The sequence below is a fragment of the Ranitomeya imitator genome, chromosome 4 (genome assembly GCF_032444005.1).
Source record: "Ranitomeya imitator isolate aRanImi1 chromosome 4, aRanImi1.pri, whole genome shotgun sequence".
NCBI lineage: Eukaryota > Metazoa > Chordata > Amphibia > Anura > Dendrobatidae > Ranitomeya > Ranitomeya imitator.
Window position 1 is genome coordinate 25,330,969 of NC_091285.1, and position 19,861 is coordinate 25,350,829.

General features: G+C 41.2%; 1 protein-coding gene across 7 annotated transcripts in view; it reads right to left on the reverse strand.

The window, feature by feature from the left end:
• CALD1 (caldesmon 1) overlaps positions 1 to 19,861 on the reverse strand; it is a 148,813-nt gene that overhangs the window by 24,019 nt on the left and 104,933 nt on the right. For 4 of the 7 annotated variants that reach the window (XR_011320665.1, XM_069763397.1, XM_069763398.1 and 1 more), the window contains 2 exons: positions 4,627 to 4,752; positions 198 to 1,362 (listed from right to left, as the gene is read on the reverse strand). Coding sequence is in view for 6 of the 7 variants with exons in the window: in XM_069763397.1 (XP_069619498.1) it covers positions 198 to 1,362; positions 4,627 to 4,752 (1,291 nt within the window). In the remaining variant the exon portion in view is untranslated. Of the gene's footprint in view, positions 1 to 197; positions 1,363 to 4,626; positions 4,753 to 5,453; positions 5,557 to 19,861 lie in introns of those variants that run through there. The other 3 variants (XM_069763402.1, XM_069763403.1, XM_069763400.1) reach the window with 2 other exon arrangements.

The window sequence follows — 19,861 nt, forward strand, 5'->3', positions numbered from 1 at the left end:
AAGAGGGAGGAGAGGAAGTTTGATCATGCAGTATTAGCAGTGAAAGTTGTGAGCGAGGTGTTACAAGTAGCAAGTCTCAGCTTTCAGCAAGAGGAAATTTTAAAGAATTGCAAGGTGTGAACAAGACTCAAGAGTTTTTGCTGCCATTCCATTTTTCCAAACACATGGTGCAAAATAGGCTGACAAAAAAAATGTACCTGCTTCCTGAGGAAGGCTGGTTGAATTTTGTCCTCCAGCTTCTTTCCTTTTACCTGTTTGTCATCAACTTTCACTTCTTTTTTCTCTTCTGCTTTTAACTTCTCCTCTTTCTTTTTGGCCTCTAACCTAGTCTTCTCTTCTGCTGCCCTTTTTTCCTCGGCTTTTTTCCTTTCCCTTTCCTCTGCTGCCTTCTGCTCCTCTGCTTTCCTCTTTTCCTCTGCTTTCCTTTTTTCCTCTGCTTCTATCCGTTTCCTTTCCTCCTCTGCCCTTTTCTGTTCTGCTTTTTGTCTTTCCTTTGTCGCCTTCCTTTCTTCTTCTTCTTGTTTTTTCTGTCGCGCTCTCTCTTCAGCCCCAAGTCTCTCCTTTTCCTCTGCGGCTTTTCTCTCTGCCTCAATCCTTTCCCTTTCTGCTGCCTCCCGTCTTGCCTCTTCTTCTAGTCTCTCCCTTTCCTCAGCTTCCTTCCTTTCTGCTTCAATTCTTTCTCTTTCCGCTGCCTCCCGCCTCGCATCTTCCTCAAGCCTCTCTCTTTCTTCAGCAGCCCTTTTCTCAGCCTCAACCCTTTCCCTTTCTGCTGCCTCCTGCTCAAGTGCTTCCCTTTCCTCATCCAATTTTCTACTCTCGTCTGCCTTATCCTCCCTCTCACTATCATCTCTTGTGATGACTGCCTCTATCCTCACTTCCCCGTCTGTCTCAACCCTAGATGTCTCTACATTCTTAATTTGGAAAGTTACTTCTACCTGATTCTCCTCTATGTGAGGTTCCTCGGGTTCTTCTTCTTGTTCATCCTGCTTGACCTCAACCTCTTCAGTTTCTACATGCTCTACTTCTTCTTTTCTATCGTTCTTTTCGAAAGACTTGTCAAAAATTTCAGTCTCTTCGACTTCATGTCGACCCCTATAGGTTTCAGTATTGTTTTCCTTAGGTGAGGTATCGTTCTCTTGGACTTCATTTTCTCCATTTCTGCTACTTTTTGTGACGGAAATAGTTTCGTTGACTGAAATAGATATGGTTGGGTCTAATTCTTTCTGCCGTTCCATCGCCTCTTGTAGACGTTTCTGACGCCTCTCTTCTCGTTTGGCCAGTCTCTCCAACAATGCAGATTCATCATCCACCGAAAGGTCAGTGTTTGTTGTCGAAGATGACTTGGTTTCTTCTGATGTGATGCTGTTAAAAGAATTAAAAAGGAATAGATTTAATACATAGATCTGGACAAGCTATTTGGGCCATTATTGACCATAATCCAAAATCCTTCCACTTGATTCACAACCTCCAGAGGTTGGTTGACCTAGTATTGACTAGATTCTAAAATTCTGACAACTACTTCATATGAACTAGGTAATAAAAATCCGTTCACCAATGAAAATCTAAACCACGGTTGAAAAATTTAATAGACACTATTGAGTCCTATTCTTCAAAGAAGACCTGACAATGGGTCAAAAGTGGCCATTTTTTCATTTTATTTTTTCCCGCTGATCCCCTGAGTATTCAGCTTTTTTCCTTTTTAAAATCCATCATACGGTTCAAAAGCTACGTGCCTGTTTATTGAGCACGACTTTTTATGATCTTTAGTAAATAGAGCGTGGCTCACGGGGTAATTATGCAAAGAAGGAATGAGACTTGTGAGCCACGCCTTCTTTGTAAAGACCAGAAGAAAATGGCATGAAATAAAAAAGCCTATATCTCTGGAACCGTTTGGCGGATTTAAAAAAATTAAAAAGTGGAATGCTCAGGGGAGCAGAGGGAATATAATAAGTGCATAAACTGACCTCTTTTTACTTGATAACAAGACCCCTTTAAAGAGACTCCTTGAGATAACAATCTTACCTCTCGAACTTACTAGACTCTCCGACGACATGACATCATATGAGGGACATTTACTAGGTCTCATGTAACACCATGATGTGTTTCGCTCCGCAATGTCATGAGGTCTTTGGGCCTAGTAAGCACAAGAGACACCCTGGAATCAGGCCAATGAAGTAAAGACATACTTGGTAAAACTGCTATGTAGGATCAGTTTGGACACCGGACCATAGCAACGTGAATCTTTTTGCCCAAGACTAGTTTATGGTTTTACGAAAACACATACAAAATCAGCAGTTGACACTAAAATCCCAAAATCTTTGTTTTTTTGCTTACTAAATAGAGTCACATGTTTACTCAATGACAACGGGTCCTTCGGATTTTGGAGTCCTTGGACGGATAAATAACATGCAAACGTTTCTTTGAATTCCTTCATGTTCAGTAACATAAATGCAAATACAGTTTGACCTCAAAGCAGACGGTCGCTTTTAACCTCCCTTTTAATCAACTGCTATATTTACATTCTTATGGGTGACTGGAAGTTCTCCAGCTTCCCATTCTGCCTTTGCAGAGAGATTGCTGTTTTTGTAAACATTTTCCCATGAGTTTCACCATAAGATGGTGGATTACTATGGAAGCAAAGCATTGCATTTTTTTTAATAAACTTTATAAAAGAGAGATGGCAGTCAATTATGGTACCGAGTTGATTTCTGCCTCTTGGACCAGTTCCATGTCCCTTGGGCAAAATCAGCTTTTCTGAATCAGGGTATTCGGCACAGGTTCCTATCACCTAATAGCAAAAGAGATAAAAACAACCAGGGCTAGGACCTCTCTCTCTCCTAGTTTCTTCCTTAAAGAACAAAGCAACAACAGATCTACTGCACTGGATTTTTTAGATGTTTGAAGCTTGGGTAGCAACTTATGGATGTTAAGCAACTGGGGTCTACTGATGGATTATGAGATCTTCTGTTGGGTATATCTCCACCACAGATGTTGTCGGTTGCTTCCATTCCATTCCTGCACCGAAGGCGGCATGCTGCCCACCAATACACACTGTATTTCCAAAGATCCAGTACACTCTCCTCCATGTAACATGTAGGCCGCCTAGCCAATGAAGTCAACATACACTGCTCAACACTGATTTGGTGGTAGAACCAGTGGTTCTACCATTTCTCAAGAGTGTCCAAGGAGCCATTTTACAACGTCAGGCCACATGTTGCTGGTATTACGGTGAGCACCCTCCATAGCCTGAAAGTGCTAGCATGGTCTGCAGCGTCTCTGGTCTTGTCTTCCAACAAGCACATATGGGACATTACCAGACGACAATTACAAAGATAGCTGACAGCAGCAGATCTTGATGGTTTGCCCAAATGCATTCAGAGCTGCAGTACATTCCTCAGACAACCTCATTTATATAGTGTGATCATTGTGATTTCCAGAATTCCATAATAGTTTTCCTTCATGGTGGTGCAACTTTGATACAGAGTAGTGTGTTCCATGTTGTCACTCATGGTTTAGTTGGCCAGTCAATCTCGGCATCCGACCAGTATTAGGATTCAGTTCGAGGGCCAACGGGTTAAATTCTCTCAGTATACTTTGCGGTTTCCAATTATTGTGTATCTTATACTACTCTTGTGCACTTTGACATGTATTTTCGCCAAATGTATTCTGTTTACTCTGATGAACTAACCTTGGAAACCTTTCGGGAAGTGACCCTTGGACTGCCTGACAATTCTCTGACTGATGGCAGTACTTGACCTACAGGATTTAATATCAACTATCCTCGTACTATAGATTTGATTAGGATTTTGTTGAACCACAACTTGGTCCAAAAGCCAGCAGCAACTCAGTGGATGCAATCCAGAGGCCCCAAAAGTGAATGGTGGACACCAAGTATCCCTTGGAACCTGGCCCGCAAAGTCCACCTATTTGAGTTGATGGATACTCTTTGGCAGATAGGAACACTCGTTCCTGAATAATCATGAATTTTAAAAAGGCTACCAATCAACTGACAAATGAGATAAATGCTCGCTCATCAGGTGAAATGATTTTTGACATTGCGTAAAAACAAAAATCATCGTTCTCTGCAGCACATTGTGCTTTGCCATTGCGCACAGAACGATCTATTACTGACCGTTCTGTGCAAATGGGACATGCGGTATGCCCGGTCTGAACATGTAGCTGATTTCTGGTCTTTTAAGGTCCACCATCTGCAACTGTGAACGTAGCCTAAAAGTGAGCCAGTCCAGCACCGTATGTGACACCAAAGATGTCCACCATGAAGTGCTGGATTTTTTCCCCCAACTTTAGATATCAACCACAATGAAAGCAGCATGGATTGACCATTTGGGATCTTTGTGATGGTCCATGACCAATAAAGATTCAGTTTCTTAGCCACTAGCAATATTTTTATCAGAGTAGTCCAACAGTAGACATTTTGGCAAAATCACTGTAAATATCTGATGGTTTGGTGGGGGGGGGGGGGGGTCAAAAAAATCCTTCCATTTATCAGTCTCAACAGAAACGATTCCAAAGAGTACTAAGACTACTTTGTTATCATAATCAAAAACATTAAGTAATTTAAAGGGTCTATTGGAGAAGAGAACAACAAAATCATGGCAGGTTTACCTATTCTGAGTGCCATCATGTCCTTCTACATCATCCTTATTCAGCCGTTGTCGTTCTTGGCGCGCTCGCCGGCGTCTCTCTCTTGCAGCTTCTTCTTCGTCGTCGTCATTTCTCTGATAAGTGGTTCTACAAAAAAAAAAAGTGATAAAAAAAAAAGAATATGGCACTACTAAAGAGGATCTGGTTGGGAATTGTAGAGCAATTACAAGGGGAGGTCATATAGAGTGCAGTGGAATTGGATTATCATAACTGAAGGTCAGGTAAGAAATAAAGTGTCCTATGTCTAATACAGAAGTTTTTTTTATGAGCTGGACTAGTAGAATCAACTTTAGGTTGCCCATTTTAATATTTCCAGACCCTCATTTTAGTCCAACAAAAGGTCTACATGTAACAACATATGAGTTCCTTATTACATACCAGTCACCAAGAGAGGTCTCCAACCAAGGATAATGCCCCACTGGGAATGTTCTCCTTTAAATGACCCCCAAAACCAAATAATGAAAGGACAATTTATGGAAACCAAGCATATCTAAAACAATGAGATTCCTCATAGCAACCAAGCAGATGAACCTTTGAACTACGAGGGAGAAAAAAAAAACCCCTAGAAGGTCAAACGTTTCCATTGGGTCAAAAAGTCAAAAACATCTCCGAATATCTCAGGTTCATTTATATCGGTCCAACCAGCCATCAGTATCCTATAGCAAGAAGGTCAAAAGCTAATGATCCTGCTCGCCCATCATGAAGAATTATGGGATAATGAGCTTTCACATAAAAAAAAGCAAAAAGAAAAAGCCATGAAAATAACAAAAACACTAAAAAACCCAAACCTGTAATCCATCTCTTCTCCCCTTCCTCCTCATACCGGCTGCTCTCCAAGGCAAAGGATACAGTTTCACCGACTGAAGCCGTTTCCTTTTCTTTACTTAGGGCCGATACTTAATCTGTTGCATTAAAAATGCATGCGAGGCAATGTAATCCATATAAAATATTGGAGAGCCTCCGCCCAAGTCACTTTCCCACACAATTAAGTGCTCTTACTTGAAAGCGAAAGGGAAAAATTCTTCCATGTCTCTTTATGTGGCTTCTATCTTAGGACTTTTCTTCCAGCCAAGGAGATGGAAATGAGGCGAAACATCCTAAGGAGTCACTCAGGGCTTAATCTGGTGACTTCAGGGGTTAATATGGTGACTTCAGGGGTTAATTCATTGACTTATGTTTTAGGTGTTTTTATACTTTTTGTTTTTTTGTACTATTTGCACATTCTATGTTCTATCATTTCTTTTAGGTTGTCTCCCCTGACAATGGAGACCTTTATCATACAGGTGGCATTATCTCACCGGAGATAAAGATCTCTTGGCGTTATTTCATGAAGGTGACTCACCATAGGAGGACGGAGATCTGTGATTTCACATGAGAAAACTCACGGCTACAATCTACAACCCCACAAAAAAAATTAAGATAAAAAAAAACACTATTAAAGAGTAGCAGAGATAAAATATGTAATAAGTGCGAAACTCTTCTGAAACCACTTATGGGGGCACTCTGCTGGAACGCTGAGTGGGGTAGAGTACTCAGCAGACTCCTCTTCTATAAATTGTGACTCCAGATTCTGTTTATGTGATATTATAAGGAGCACTCTGCTTATGAGGGAACTCTCCTGACACTATTACAACTCCAAAAAGACTGTTAAGGGGGTTAGCACTCCAAAAAGACTGTGAAGGGGGTGAGCCCTCCAAAAAGACTGCTAAGGGGGTGAGCACTCCAAAAAGACTTAAGGGGGTGAGCATTCCAAAAAGACTGTGAAGGGGGTGAGCACTCCAAAAAGACTGTGAAGGGGGTGAGCACTCCAAAAAGACTGCTAAGGGGGTGAGCACTCCAAAAAGACTTATGGGGGTGAGTATTCCAAAAAGACTGTTAAGGGGGTGAGCATTCTACTTAGCATGTAAATAGGGGAGCACTCCACGTTGTCTGCAGAGGGGTGAGGACTCCACTTAGCATTGTAATGAGAAGAACACTCCATTTGGTCTGTTAACGCTCTGCATAAATCCAGGAGCACTTTGCCTAGTCTATAAATACAGGAGCACTCTGCCTAGCCAATAAATCCAGGAGCACCCTGCCTAGTCTATAAATCCAGGAGCACTCTGCCTAGTCAATAAATCCAGGAGCACCCTGCCTAGTCTATAAATCCAGGAACACTCTGCCTAGTCAATAAATTCAGGAGCACCCTGCCTAGTCTATAAATCCAGGAACACTCTGCCTAGCCAATAAATCCAGGAGCACCCTGCCTAGTCTATAAATACAGGAGCACTCTGCCTAGTCAATAAATCCAAGAGCACCCTGCCTAGACTATAAATCCAGGAGCACCCTGCCTAGTCTATAAATACAGGAGCACCCTGCCTAGTCTATAAATCCAGGAGCACTCTGCCTAGTCAATAAATCCAGGAGCACCCTGCCTAGTCTATAAATACAGGAGCACGCTGCCTAGTCAATAAATCCAGGAGCACCCTGCCTAGACTATAAATCCCGGAGCACCCTGCCTAGTCTATAAATACAGGAGCACCCTGCCTAGTCTATAAATCCAGGAGCACTCTGCCTAGTCAATAAATCCAGGAGCACTCTGCCTAGTCTATAAATCCAGGAGCACTCTGCCTAGTCAATAAATCCAGGAGCACTCTGCCTAGTTTATAAATCCAGGAGCACTCTGCCTAGCCAATAAATCCAGCAGCACCCTGCCTAGTCTATAAATACAGGAGCACTCTGACTAGTCAATAAATCCAGGAACACTCTGCCTAGACTATAAATCCAGGAGCACGCTGCCTAGTCTATAAATCCAGGAGCACTCTGCCTAGTCAATAAATCCAGGAGCACTCTGCCTAGTCAATAAATCCAGGAGCACTCTGCCTAGACTATAAATCCAGGAGCACGCTGCCTAGTCTATAAATACAGGAGCACCCTGCCTAGTCAATAAATCCAGGAGCACCCTGCCTAGTCTATAAATACAGGAGCACTCTGCCTAGTCAATAAATCCAGGAGCACTCTGCCTAGTCAATAAATACAGGAGCACTCTGCCTAGTCTATAAATCCAGAAGCACCCTGCCTAGACAATAAATACAGGAGCACTCTGCCTAGTCAATAAATCCAGGAGCACCCTGCCTAGACTATAAATCCAGGAGCACTCTGCCTAGACTATAAATCCAGGAGAACTCTGCCTAGACTATAAATCCAGGAGAACTCTGCCTAGACTATAAATCCAGGAGCACTCTGCCTAGTCTATAAATCCAGGAGCACTCTGACTAGACTATAAATCCAGGAGCACTCTGCCTAGACTATAAATCCAGGAGCACTCTGCCTAGACTATAAATCCAGGAGCACTCTGCCTAGACTATAAATCCAGGAGCACTCTGCCTAGTCTATAAATCCAGGAGCCCTCTGCCTAGTCTATAAATCCAGGAGCACTCTGCCTAGACTATAAATCCAGGAGCACTCTGCCTAGTCAATAAATCCAGGAGCACTCTGCCTAGTCAATAAATCCAGGAGCACTCTGCCTAGTCAATAAATACAGGAGCACTCTGCCTAGTCTATAAATCCAGAAGCACCCTGCCTAGTCAATAAATACAGGAGCACTCTGCCTAGTCAATAAATCCAGGAGCACCCTGCCTAGACTATAAATCCAGGAGCACTCTGCCTAGACTATAAATCCAGGAGAACTCTGCCTAGACTATAAATCCAGGAGAACTCTGCCTAGACTATAAATCCAGGAGCACTCTGCCTAGTCTATAAATCCAGGAGCACTCTGACTAGTCAATAAATCCAGGAGCACTCTGCCTAGACTATAAATCCAGGAGCACTCTGCCTAGACTATAAATCCAGGAGCACTCTGCCTAGACTATAAATCCAGGAGCACTCTGCCTAGACTATAAATCCAGGAGCACTCTGCCTAGACTATAAATCCAGGAGCACTCTGCCTAGACTATAAATCCAGGAGCACTCTGCCTAGTCTTTAAATCCAGGAGCACTCTGCCTAGTCAATAAATCCAGGAGCACTCTGCCTAGTCAATAAATCCAGGAGCACTCTGCCTAGTCAATAAATCCAGGAGCACTCTGCCTAGTCAATAAATCCAGGAGCACTCTGCCTAGTCAATAAATCCAGAAGCACCCTGCCTAGTCAATAAATCCAGGAGCACTCTGCCTAGACTATAAATCCAGGAGCACTCTGCCTAGACTATAAATCCAGGAGCACTCTGCCTAGACTATAAATCCAGGAGCACTCTGCCTAGACTATAAATCCAGGAGCACTCTGCCTAGACTATAAATCCAGGAGCACTCTGCCTAGTCTTTAAATCCAGGAGCACTCTGCCTAGTCAATAAATCCAGGAGCACTCAGCCTAGTCAATAAATCCAGGAGCACTCTGCCTAGTCAATAAATCCAGGAGCACTCTGCCTAGTCAATAAATCCAGGAGCACTCTGCCTAGTCAGTAAATCCAGAAGCACCCTGCCTAGTCAATAAATACAGGAGCACTCTGCCTAGTCTATAAATCCAGAAGCACTCTGCTTAGTTTGGTAAGGGGGACGCTCTGGTAACACCATTTAAAGGGTCACTTTGGTTACTCTATTTCCGGTGGCACTCTGACGCCGCTCTAAATAGAGGCACCTTAGCAATCCTCATTTATTCAAGTTACTTCTAGATTATTTTCACATTTAAATTTATAGGCTCTTCTCAAGAAACAACACCACTCCCGTCTATAGGTTATGTCTGGTATTGCAGTTCATCCCGATCTATTCACTTCAATATTTTTAAGCTACAATACCAGGCATAGCCTCAGGACAGGAGTGGCGCTGTTAGTATAAAAAAAAAAATTCTGCTGGCCAAAAACATCATGATCTAAAGAGCTAAATTCTCTATTAAATATAGAGAAGATATCACCTTTGGCCGAGGGAAATGTTTAATGCAGATATTTTGGCACGGTAAGCAAAAAAAAAAAAAAAAAAGGAATCCAAAAATGATGTCCCATAAAACAGTCATGACACAATGGTGAGCCAGGCTGCGGACGTACCCGCCAAGCCACACCTCATCCTCATTAATCAGCAGCTTGCTGAATAGTCACACGCTGACTTTTTTTTTTTCCCTTCTTGCATCACCAAAAAGAGTTGAAATCTTTTCCCTTATTAGGACAATGTCTGTGTAATAATAAAAAAAGCAAAATAAAAAAAACTACATCCCCACTAACAATCATATACCGTGACGATGAGCATGTGTTTGGAAGGGAGAATAGCGAGAGGTCATGAACAGCCGGCTTTCTGCCCCCCCACCCGCCCCCGCCATATTGCACGAGTTGATTCGCTCAATTGGAACAATATGTTTAGCTTTGGAGAAACATTGATAAAGGATAGGACCGGGCAACAGTGACTTCTGGGATATCCTATTGTCCCCGTGGGATATCCTATTGTCCCCGTGGTATTTTTTTTTAGGCTGTGGTTTAATTCCTCCGCTTTTCCGAGAACGTCGTAGGAATTTTAGAAAAGTTCTTTTTGGGAGCTTAGATTTCCTTACTAGTACCTGTGTCATCAGAAAGTGGCTTATAGTACAGTTTGGGGTCTTTTTCTAACTTTTTATTTCACAGTAGACTAATACTTATCATCATCACAGGCAGGGTAATAAAAAACGGTAACACCTATATATAGATAAAACAGGGATTGCCTTCTAGAATAGAATAGATTATTCTCACCTCCTCTCTCTCTCTGCGCAGTGATCTCTGCACAGATCATAGAGCATGCCTATAACATTCTACCATAAGGGTTGATGTATGTGCAGAAGCCCCTTTGCCTACACATTAGACCATACATGTTATTTGGCCCGCGACATCAGAACTACTACCTCTATGTGGTGCCCATAATACTGTATGGAGGACTATGTGGTGCCCATAATACTGTATGGAGGACTATGTGGTGCCCATAATACTGTATGGAGGACTATGTGTTGCCCATAATACTTTATGGAGGACTATGTAGTGCCCATAATGCTGTATGGAGGACTATGTGGTGCCCATAATACTGTATGGAGGACTATGTGGTGCTTATAATACTGTATGGAGGACTATGTGGTGCCCATAATACTGTATGGAGGACTATGTGCTGCCCATAATACTTTATGGAGGACTATGTAGTGCCCATAATGCTGTATGGAGGACTATGTGGTGCCCATAATACTTTATGGAGGACTATGTAGTGCCCATAATGCTGTATGGAGGACTATGTGGTGCCCATAACACTGTATGGAGGACTATGTGGTGCCCATATTACTGTATGATGGACTATGTGGGGCCATTATTCTGTATGGAGGATTATGTGGGGTCCATAAGACTTTATGGAGGACTATGTGTAGCCATTATTCTTAATGGAGGACTATGTTGTGCCCATAATACTGTGGAGGGCTATGTGGTGCCCATAATACTGTATAGAGGATATGTGGTGCCTAAATTACTGTATGAAGGACTATGTGGGGCCATTATTCTGTATGGAGGATTATGTGGGGTCAATAATACTTTATGGAGGACTATGTGGAGCCATTATTCTCAATGGAGGACTATGTTGTGCCCATAATACTGTATGGAGGAGTATGTGGTGCCCATAATACTGTATGGAGGACTATGTGGTGCCCATAATACTGTATGGAGGATATGTGGTGCCCATATTACTGTATGAAGGACTATGTGGGGCCATTATTCTGTATGGAGGATTATGTGGGGTCAATAATACTTTATGGAGGACTATGTGGAGCCATTATTCTCAATGGAGGCCTATGTTGTGCCCATAATACCGTATACAGGACTATGTGGTGCCTATAATACTGTATGGAGGACTATGTAGGGTCCATTATTCTATATGGAGGACTATGTGGGGCCCATTATGCTGTATGGAGGGCTTTGTGGGGTCCATTATACTGCATACTGGTTGGCCTGTGAGTTTGTCCAAGCATTTAATTTTGACCCTCTGTGTTTCAGTGTGATATTCCTGCATTAGACTAAAGTTGGATGAAGTATGTACGTGTGGGTCATCAGTTGGGGGGAGAGAAGGAAACTACTTGTTGAATTGCAATGTCGGACCCTTTCGTTCTTCCTGCTGATAAGCCGCCATCTGAGGCATCTGGCAGCAGGTCCCTCAGAGAATACAAGAGTACTCGGGCGCACCTTGAAGTTTCTGTGTAAGTAGGGGTCAGGAGAGATAGCTGTCAGCTGAATGATCGTTTGGCCAACAGCTATCTATTGTGTAGGGATGAGGGGGCTTTAGTCTGCATAGTACAGCGGTGGTCCAAAATGTGTCTTTAACCCTTATAAAAAAAAATGAATAGTTATAAATTGGGCATGTTGGAAATTTTGCATTGAGGCCCAAAAGCTTCAAGTTACTTCACTGGTCCATCTACTGTGCAGGGGGATGCAACAGAACACCATCAAACAAAATCCCCGTAACACTTTGTCTTTCCGCGAAGAATTGGTGAAAATGGGAGAACCATAGTGAGGGTCCAAATTATTACTACCATTAAACAACCCATCAGGCTCCCATGATTGTGTTGCGGGGGCCAAATGGTGGAACAGAGGCCTAACCCTTGACTAACTACTTAGATACTGTGGTAACTGTTCACCACGGCATCTAAGGGGGTTAAAGAGGATCAGAGTTAGCTTTAATCACAAGTACTGTTGGGCGTCTACTGGTTACAATAGTTGGCACCCACCAGGTATGGAGTTGGCTAAACTTATGAGTCCATGCCATACCTCCTGAATTTTTCATTGTCCACCCCCCTACATACCCCTCATCTTTACAGTTCACTGGCCTCACTGCACGTTGTATGGTACACTACTGGCCTAACCTGCGTAAAATTTTGGTAAATTCTCAGCTGTAGGTGAGAAAGTGTTTTTATTCCCCATTCACTGACAGCAAGTAGTTTTCTTACATGAGAAAAGTAGAATGAAAATGTTGGAAAACTCGTTACGATCTTGAAAACCTCTCGAAAGTATAGGTTGACGGCGCTGGAGAGGATTCAAGGGAGTATAGACTACGTGCAAAAAATGCATTTGTAGTCTTCAGCCATGGAAACGCATTGGTCTGCATGAGGGCTGCGTACAAAAAAAAAATTTAAGCTATTTGAATTCTTTGGCGTGAACTTTGACAGCTGCCGATTTTAAGGTTAGTGGCCCTTTAAATGACTGCTTAGGCTGACTTTCCAACAGGAGCTGCAGATTAAGAACAATACACGCCTTAGACTTTAATGAGAAGATTAGTGAGTGACAGTCGCGGAATACTATGCGCAATGTGCACTGGTCGGACTCCCGCGGAGAGGAATTCCATCGCTTCTACGTTATTATGTGGATGATGTGATACTATAAGCTGTCATCACGCACAGAAAACAGTAATTAAGATTCTTCTGTCATCTTGTAAGATTAAGCCCACACCCACGGAGAGCCTTCGAGAAGTTACGTCTGGCCAGAATCACTTTTTTTGGCAGGTAAAATTACATCAACGTGTCTGTATCTGTGCCTTATATAACTTATTGAACCCATTCAAAGACATTTTCCCTTAATTCGATACTTAAAGGGAACCTACACAGTTCAATCTGCGGGCTGCATGATATAGAGCCGGAGGAGCTGAGAAGATTGATATATACATGTGTGGGAAAAGGTCAAGTGGAACTGGTAATTTATTCATTTAAACATCTGGGATTAGAAGCCCAGTGGGCGGTCCTACTCAGTGATGTAGAACCGCCCACTGGACTTCAAAGCTCAGAATGAGCAAAAGATAAAGTGAATAAATTACTAGTTCTACGGAATCTTTTCCCACAAACATATATATCAATCTTCTCAGCTCTTCCTGCTCTAAATCATGGTACCTGCAGATTGGACACAGCTTTTAAACATGAGGAGTTCCTTTTAAAGGGGCAATAACTGTAAAAGAAGTACTTACTACCACCCCATTGCTTGATAACAATTTTCTTCATCTAGGGAGGAGAGAAGAGATATTGACCATTGAGTAATAAAAAGTATGGGACCAACCAGAGCTGGTCCCCACTTTTCAAGGAGCCCATGACAGCTGCCTGTTTTGCCTCCACAGCATTACTGACATCCTTATGCAGAACAGGGACATCAAAGTGAACAATTCAGACTTTTTAGTAGCCGAGAAATCAGCAATTTACTCTCGAAAACCAAATTTGGCCACATTTATAAGCTCAATTCACACTTCAAATACTTTTCCATGTAATCAAATGAGATAAGCATCTTAAGGACACTGTGGGCAACTCTGGTCATTGGGGCTTGGTGGTAAAGATGGAATTCAAAGTTGCTTATAGACATAAATCATTAATTATCAATCCTGATTCCATGATAACATCCATGTCTCAAGGGAACAGGCGGAGATAAGGGGCTCCAATAAGAATTTGGCACCTATCACTTTAAATTTTAACCCATTTATGACATGGCAATTTTTAGTTTTTTTTTTTTTTTTTTTTTTTTTACACTTCTAAAAGCCAGATCTTTTTGATTTTGTCCATTAACGGAGTTAGTATTGTGCGTTCCCTCGTTCTATTTGGGGGGTACGTGTGATCTTTTTTAAGAGTAAAGTGCTAAAAAATAAAAAAAAATCATTTCAGGAATTTCATTTTTTAAGGGAATAAAAGTACCAGCTTAATAATTGTATATTTTTTCATAGACACGACGATACAAAAATGTTTATTTTTTTTTATTTCTGAATTTTAAAAGGGAGAGGAAGGGGGTAAAACTAAAATTTTATATCAGTTTTAGTTTTTTTGATTATTTCTATATTATTTTATAAAATGTATTAAAAAAATATATATTTGTTTTATTTTATTAAAAAAAAAATAATATATATTATATTATAATATATAAATTAAAATAATATATAAATGATATATATATAATTTTTTTTAATTTTTTTATTAACAAAAAAAATATATAATATAATCTTTTTTTAAAAAAATTTTTTTAGGTACCCCTAGGCGACTTGAAGCTGGATCATTCGACTTCTTGTTATATTGCCAGCAACAGGAGCTAGTGGGGTTAAACAAGAGCAACAACAACAACAACAACATAAAAAAAGTGTAAAAATATGGAATGAAGTATGAAAATGGTGATGGATCTAATATCTAAAAACTGCACTACCAGACATGGCCAGTAGACAGAGGTGGCGCTATTCTGAAAAAAAATTATCTCTTCTATTTTCGCACATACCCCGTGACTTTTGACTTGTTTTAACCCTATAGAGTAGGTCTACATTTCACAAGGAAGAACATCCAAAACAACAGGTCATTGTTCTTCCCCCGGCACATTCTGTTTCAGCCGCATGTTTATTTGCTATGACCCAGTGTCATCTCCTGACTTCACATTAAAACTCCTGCAAATTACCCACAAGGTCTGGGAGAAACTGCTGCTTTCACCTGAAAGGGCTCCCGTCCCAGCACGCACCGATGCCTGAGATCTCCTGAGATCTCCACTGGGCTCAGAGTTGGGAAAATAAACACTTGCAAACAAAAGTGTATTGTTTCCCCGTGTTCTGTGGCTTTCAGGACATTACTGTTTTTCTTTTCGCTGAAAAATTTGCTTTATGCCAAACTTTATTCTCACCTAAGTAACGTTGACAGATTGCAGTGAGCTGGTTCTTAAAGGGATTGTCCGCGCTTTATAAAATGTCATTATTTTAATCTAAATGGATCCCGCATTTTGTGATAATTAATCCCTTAATGTATCTTTATAGCGGTCTGAGCTCCATTTTTCCAATACACGGCACCATAGACCTAAATGATAAAATTCTGACTACCTGAACTCACCACTAGAGGGAGCTTACTGTATACATTCCATCCATTAAACTGTATAATAAAACTGTATGCGGAAAGCTCCCCCTAGTGGTAACTGCAGGCAAAATGCACAAAAAACAAACCTTTTTTTTTATTCCTATCTGTTTTGTGAAAGCTGAACTACAACCATTGCTGCAGGCCCTCGAAAAGGGACAGCACCTATTAGATTATAGGGATAGGGGTGTACGCAGAAATAACAATCCTGCAGAAAAAAACTCTACTAATTTCTACTGGGCCTTTAGTATTGACACTGGAGTGGTGTACTTTGATCTCTTCAATTAACCAATCAGATGGGAGAAAGCCCCCTTAAATTTAAAGGGTTATTACCATCTTTATAGATGGATATTGTGTTGGACAGACCTTGTAATAACACTCACTTTCGTAATTTACTGCTTATTAAAATTTGCAACCGTTCTTGAGATATTAATATTTTTTTATTTATTCACAGCTCGTTGCCTAGGAGACCGACCACCGCTTCTATCTGCTGATGTCTAGATTATAAGCTCTGCACGCACTAAACTTGGCCGGGATTAGAAGGTAACAGCGCGCTCCAGCAATCCTGGCCAACTTCAAAACACCGCTTACAAGCTCGATACAAGTGAAATTGTAATCATTGCACATGTTCTGTTGTCTAGCAGCGGTGGTCGGTCTCCAAGGCAACAAGCTGTAAACTAAAGAAAAGTGTTAATATCTCAAGAACGGCTGAAAATTTTAGCAAGCAGTCAATTGCAAAACTGCTTGTATTTACAAGCACTATCCGAAAATACCCCTTTATAAAGATGGGAATATATCCCTTTAATGGTGAAGATTCATTCTAATAGGTTTCACTATTAAAGTCCCCTTTTAGAAGACAAAATAAAAACTGAAGGAATTGTCCAAGACAATTTACAATCTCTAGTCTCAGAGATTTAAGGTGAAATGATCTGATGTCAATGATTGTCTGCAGTGGTCACATGGCGTATATGGGACGCCAAGCTGAAAAGAAGCGAAGGTAAAAAAAAAAAAAAATCAAAAAGTTACATTAAACAAAGCAAAGAATATTCAAGCGGTTAATGACAGCTAACAAATGGATTTGATAGAGGAAAAAGATGATTTTCTACTTTGAAAGAGCAGAAAACGGAAGTGATCCAATGCGTTAAACCCGAGTCCTTGTATTTAATTAACGGATTAGGTGCGCTGAGATGTTTCCTCTGAATTCCAAAGTCTTATCTGCTGACCTCTGCGCACATACCATTGTCAGCAGCAGGGGAGGCAGCAACAAAAGTGAATGAAAGATCACCATCCAAAAATACATCCTGAAAAATTATCATAAGGGGAAAGATAAAAATAATTAGATTTTACTCTACTTTTAGGAAAGCTGACAATTCATCATAAAAATGTCCATCATGGCCAACAGTTACATAACAGCGATTGCCACTGTCCTCGGACGAACAAGTGCAACAGATTCCATAATCCTATGGACGTCACCTTTTATTCAGACCCCCATTTTTATCTTATCATGGTATGTTCCTGTGATGTCATTGGTGTCTATACCATATATGGGCAGAAAGTCTGAGGACCTTCAATGGACCTCAGACTTTCTGCCCATATATGGTATAGACACCAATGACATCACAGGAACATACCATGATAAGATAAAAATGGGGGTCTGAATAAAAGGTGATGACCAAAGGATTGTATGATGAATTGTCAACTTTCCCAAAAGCTCCTTGGTAACATTGCCTGTTTTTAGAGAATTCTTGAATTAAATTCACACCAGCAAATTACGGGATCCCATATTTTTCTGCCCATATATTGGAAGTAAATCCTTGCACAAGTTTAGTCCTGCAGCATCATAAAAATTGGGGTTTGTGCCTCTAATACCTAAAAATTCAGGGAGTGGTGCACAAATCTGAAGCCAAAAATTAACAGAATAATCGATTGGAAGTTGAAATTCCTTCATGTAGTCAGGTCAACTAAAAAAAAAAAAAAAAAAATCAAAAAAAGAAAGGGCCAAAAAGTACTTTGGCCAAAATTGTCCTGGTGATTTAAGGGTTCAGATTCCCACAGGTCACAGTGGCAATGAAGCGGTTAACCTGCCGTAGAAGAGGCCAATCTGGGGTCAGTCCACCGGGGGGCAGTGCCCTATTATCCTATTATATTACCGGAGTACACAGAACGTTCAAGCTGCATCAAGTCCAAAAACCAAGTATGAAAACCACAATAACGGATGATGGGGTCATTAGCACAAATATCCTTGAGGAAAAAAAAAATGCATGTGTGTTTGTATGTATGTACTGTGTACGGAATGTTTGGACGCGGTTTTGCATTCTCTTGTATACTTGCACCGTAGTCTTTGGAAATGGCACAAATGTGTGATTAATAATGGAGCGCTTACTGATGACTGCATACACGAGGAATTAATACATACAAGAAACACAACAGAGTACAATCTTACACAATAAGCACATACACACAAGAAACACATACACCTACACACAGGAAATACAAATACATAGACACATACAATACATGCATGCACACATACCTACATACACAACAAACGCTTACACACACCTACATACACACACCTACATGCACACATACCTACATACACAACTAACGCTTACACACACACACCTACATGCACACACACCTTCATACACAACAAACACATGCACACACACCTACATACACACATAACTACATACACACACCTACATGCACACACACAACTACATACACACACAACTACATACACACATGCACACACGCATACATGCACATATACCTACTGTACATACACAAAACGCATGCACACACACCAACATGCACACATACCTACATACACACTCCTACATGCACAACAAACGCATGCACACATACCTACATACATAACAAACGCTTACACACACACCTACATGCACACACACCTACATGCACACACACGCATGCACACACACACACCTACATACAAATATACCTACATACAAACACACAACTACATACAAACACAACTACATACAGACACAACTACATACACACACAACTACATACACAACAAACACATGCACACACGCCTACATGCACATATACCTACTGTACATACACAACAAACGCATGCACACATACCTACATACACACACCTACATGCACACATACCTACATGCACAACAAACGCATGCACACATACCTACATGCATAACAAACGCACGCATACCTACATGCACACATACTACATGCACACATACCTACATACACCACACATACCTACATGCATTCATACCTACATGCACACATACCTACATGCACACATACTACATGCACACATACCTACATACACCACACATGCCTACATGCACACATACCTACATACACAACTAGCGCTTACACACACACCTACATGCACACACACCTTCATACACAACAAACACATGCACACACACCTACATACACACATACCTACATACACACACCTACATGCACACACACAACTACATACATACACAACTACATACACACATACCTACATACACAACAAACGCATGCACACACGCCTACATGCACATATACCTACTGTACATGCACAAAACGCATGCACACACACCAACATGCACACATAACTACATACACACTCCTACATGCACACATACCTACATGCACAACAAACACATGCACACATACCTACATACACAACAAACGCTTACACACACACTCCTACATGCACACATACCTACATGCAGAACAAACGCATGCACACATACCTACATACACAACAAACGCTTACACACACACACGCATGCACACACACACAACTACATACAAACATACCTACATACAAACACACAACTACATACACAACAAACACATGCACACACGCCTACATGCACATATACCTACTGTACATACACAACAAACGCATGCACACATACCTACATACACACATCTACATGCACACATACCTACATGCACAACAAACGTATGCACACATACCTACATACACAACAAACGCACATATACCTACATGCACACATACCTACACACACATACCTACATACCTACATGCACACATACCTACATACACCACACATACCTACATGCACGCATACCTACATGCACGCATACCTACATGCACGCATACCTACATAGACACATACCTACATAGACACATACCTACATAGACACATACCTACATGCACGCATACCTACATGCATGCATACCTACATAGACACATGCCTACATACACACATACCTACATGCACACACACCTACATACACGCATACCTACATAGACGCATACCTACATAGACACCTACCTACATAGACACATACCTACATAGACACATACCTACATAGACACATACCTACACAGACACATACCTACATAGACACATAC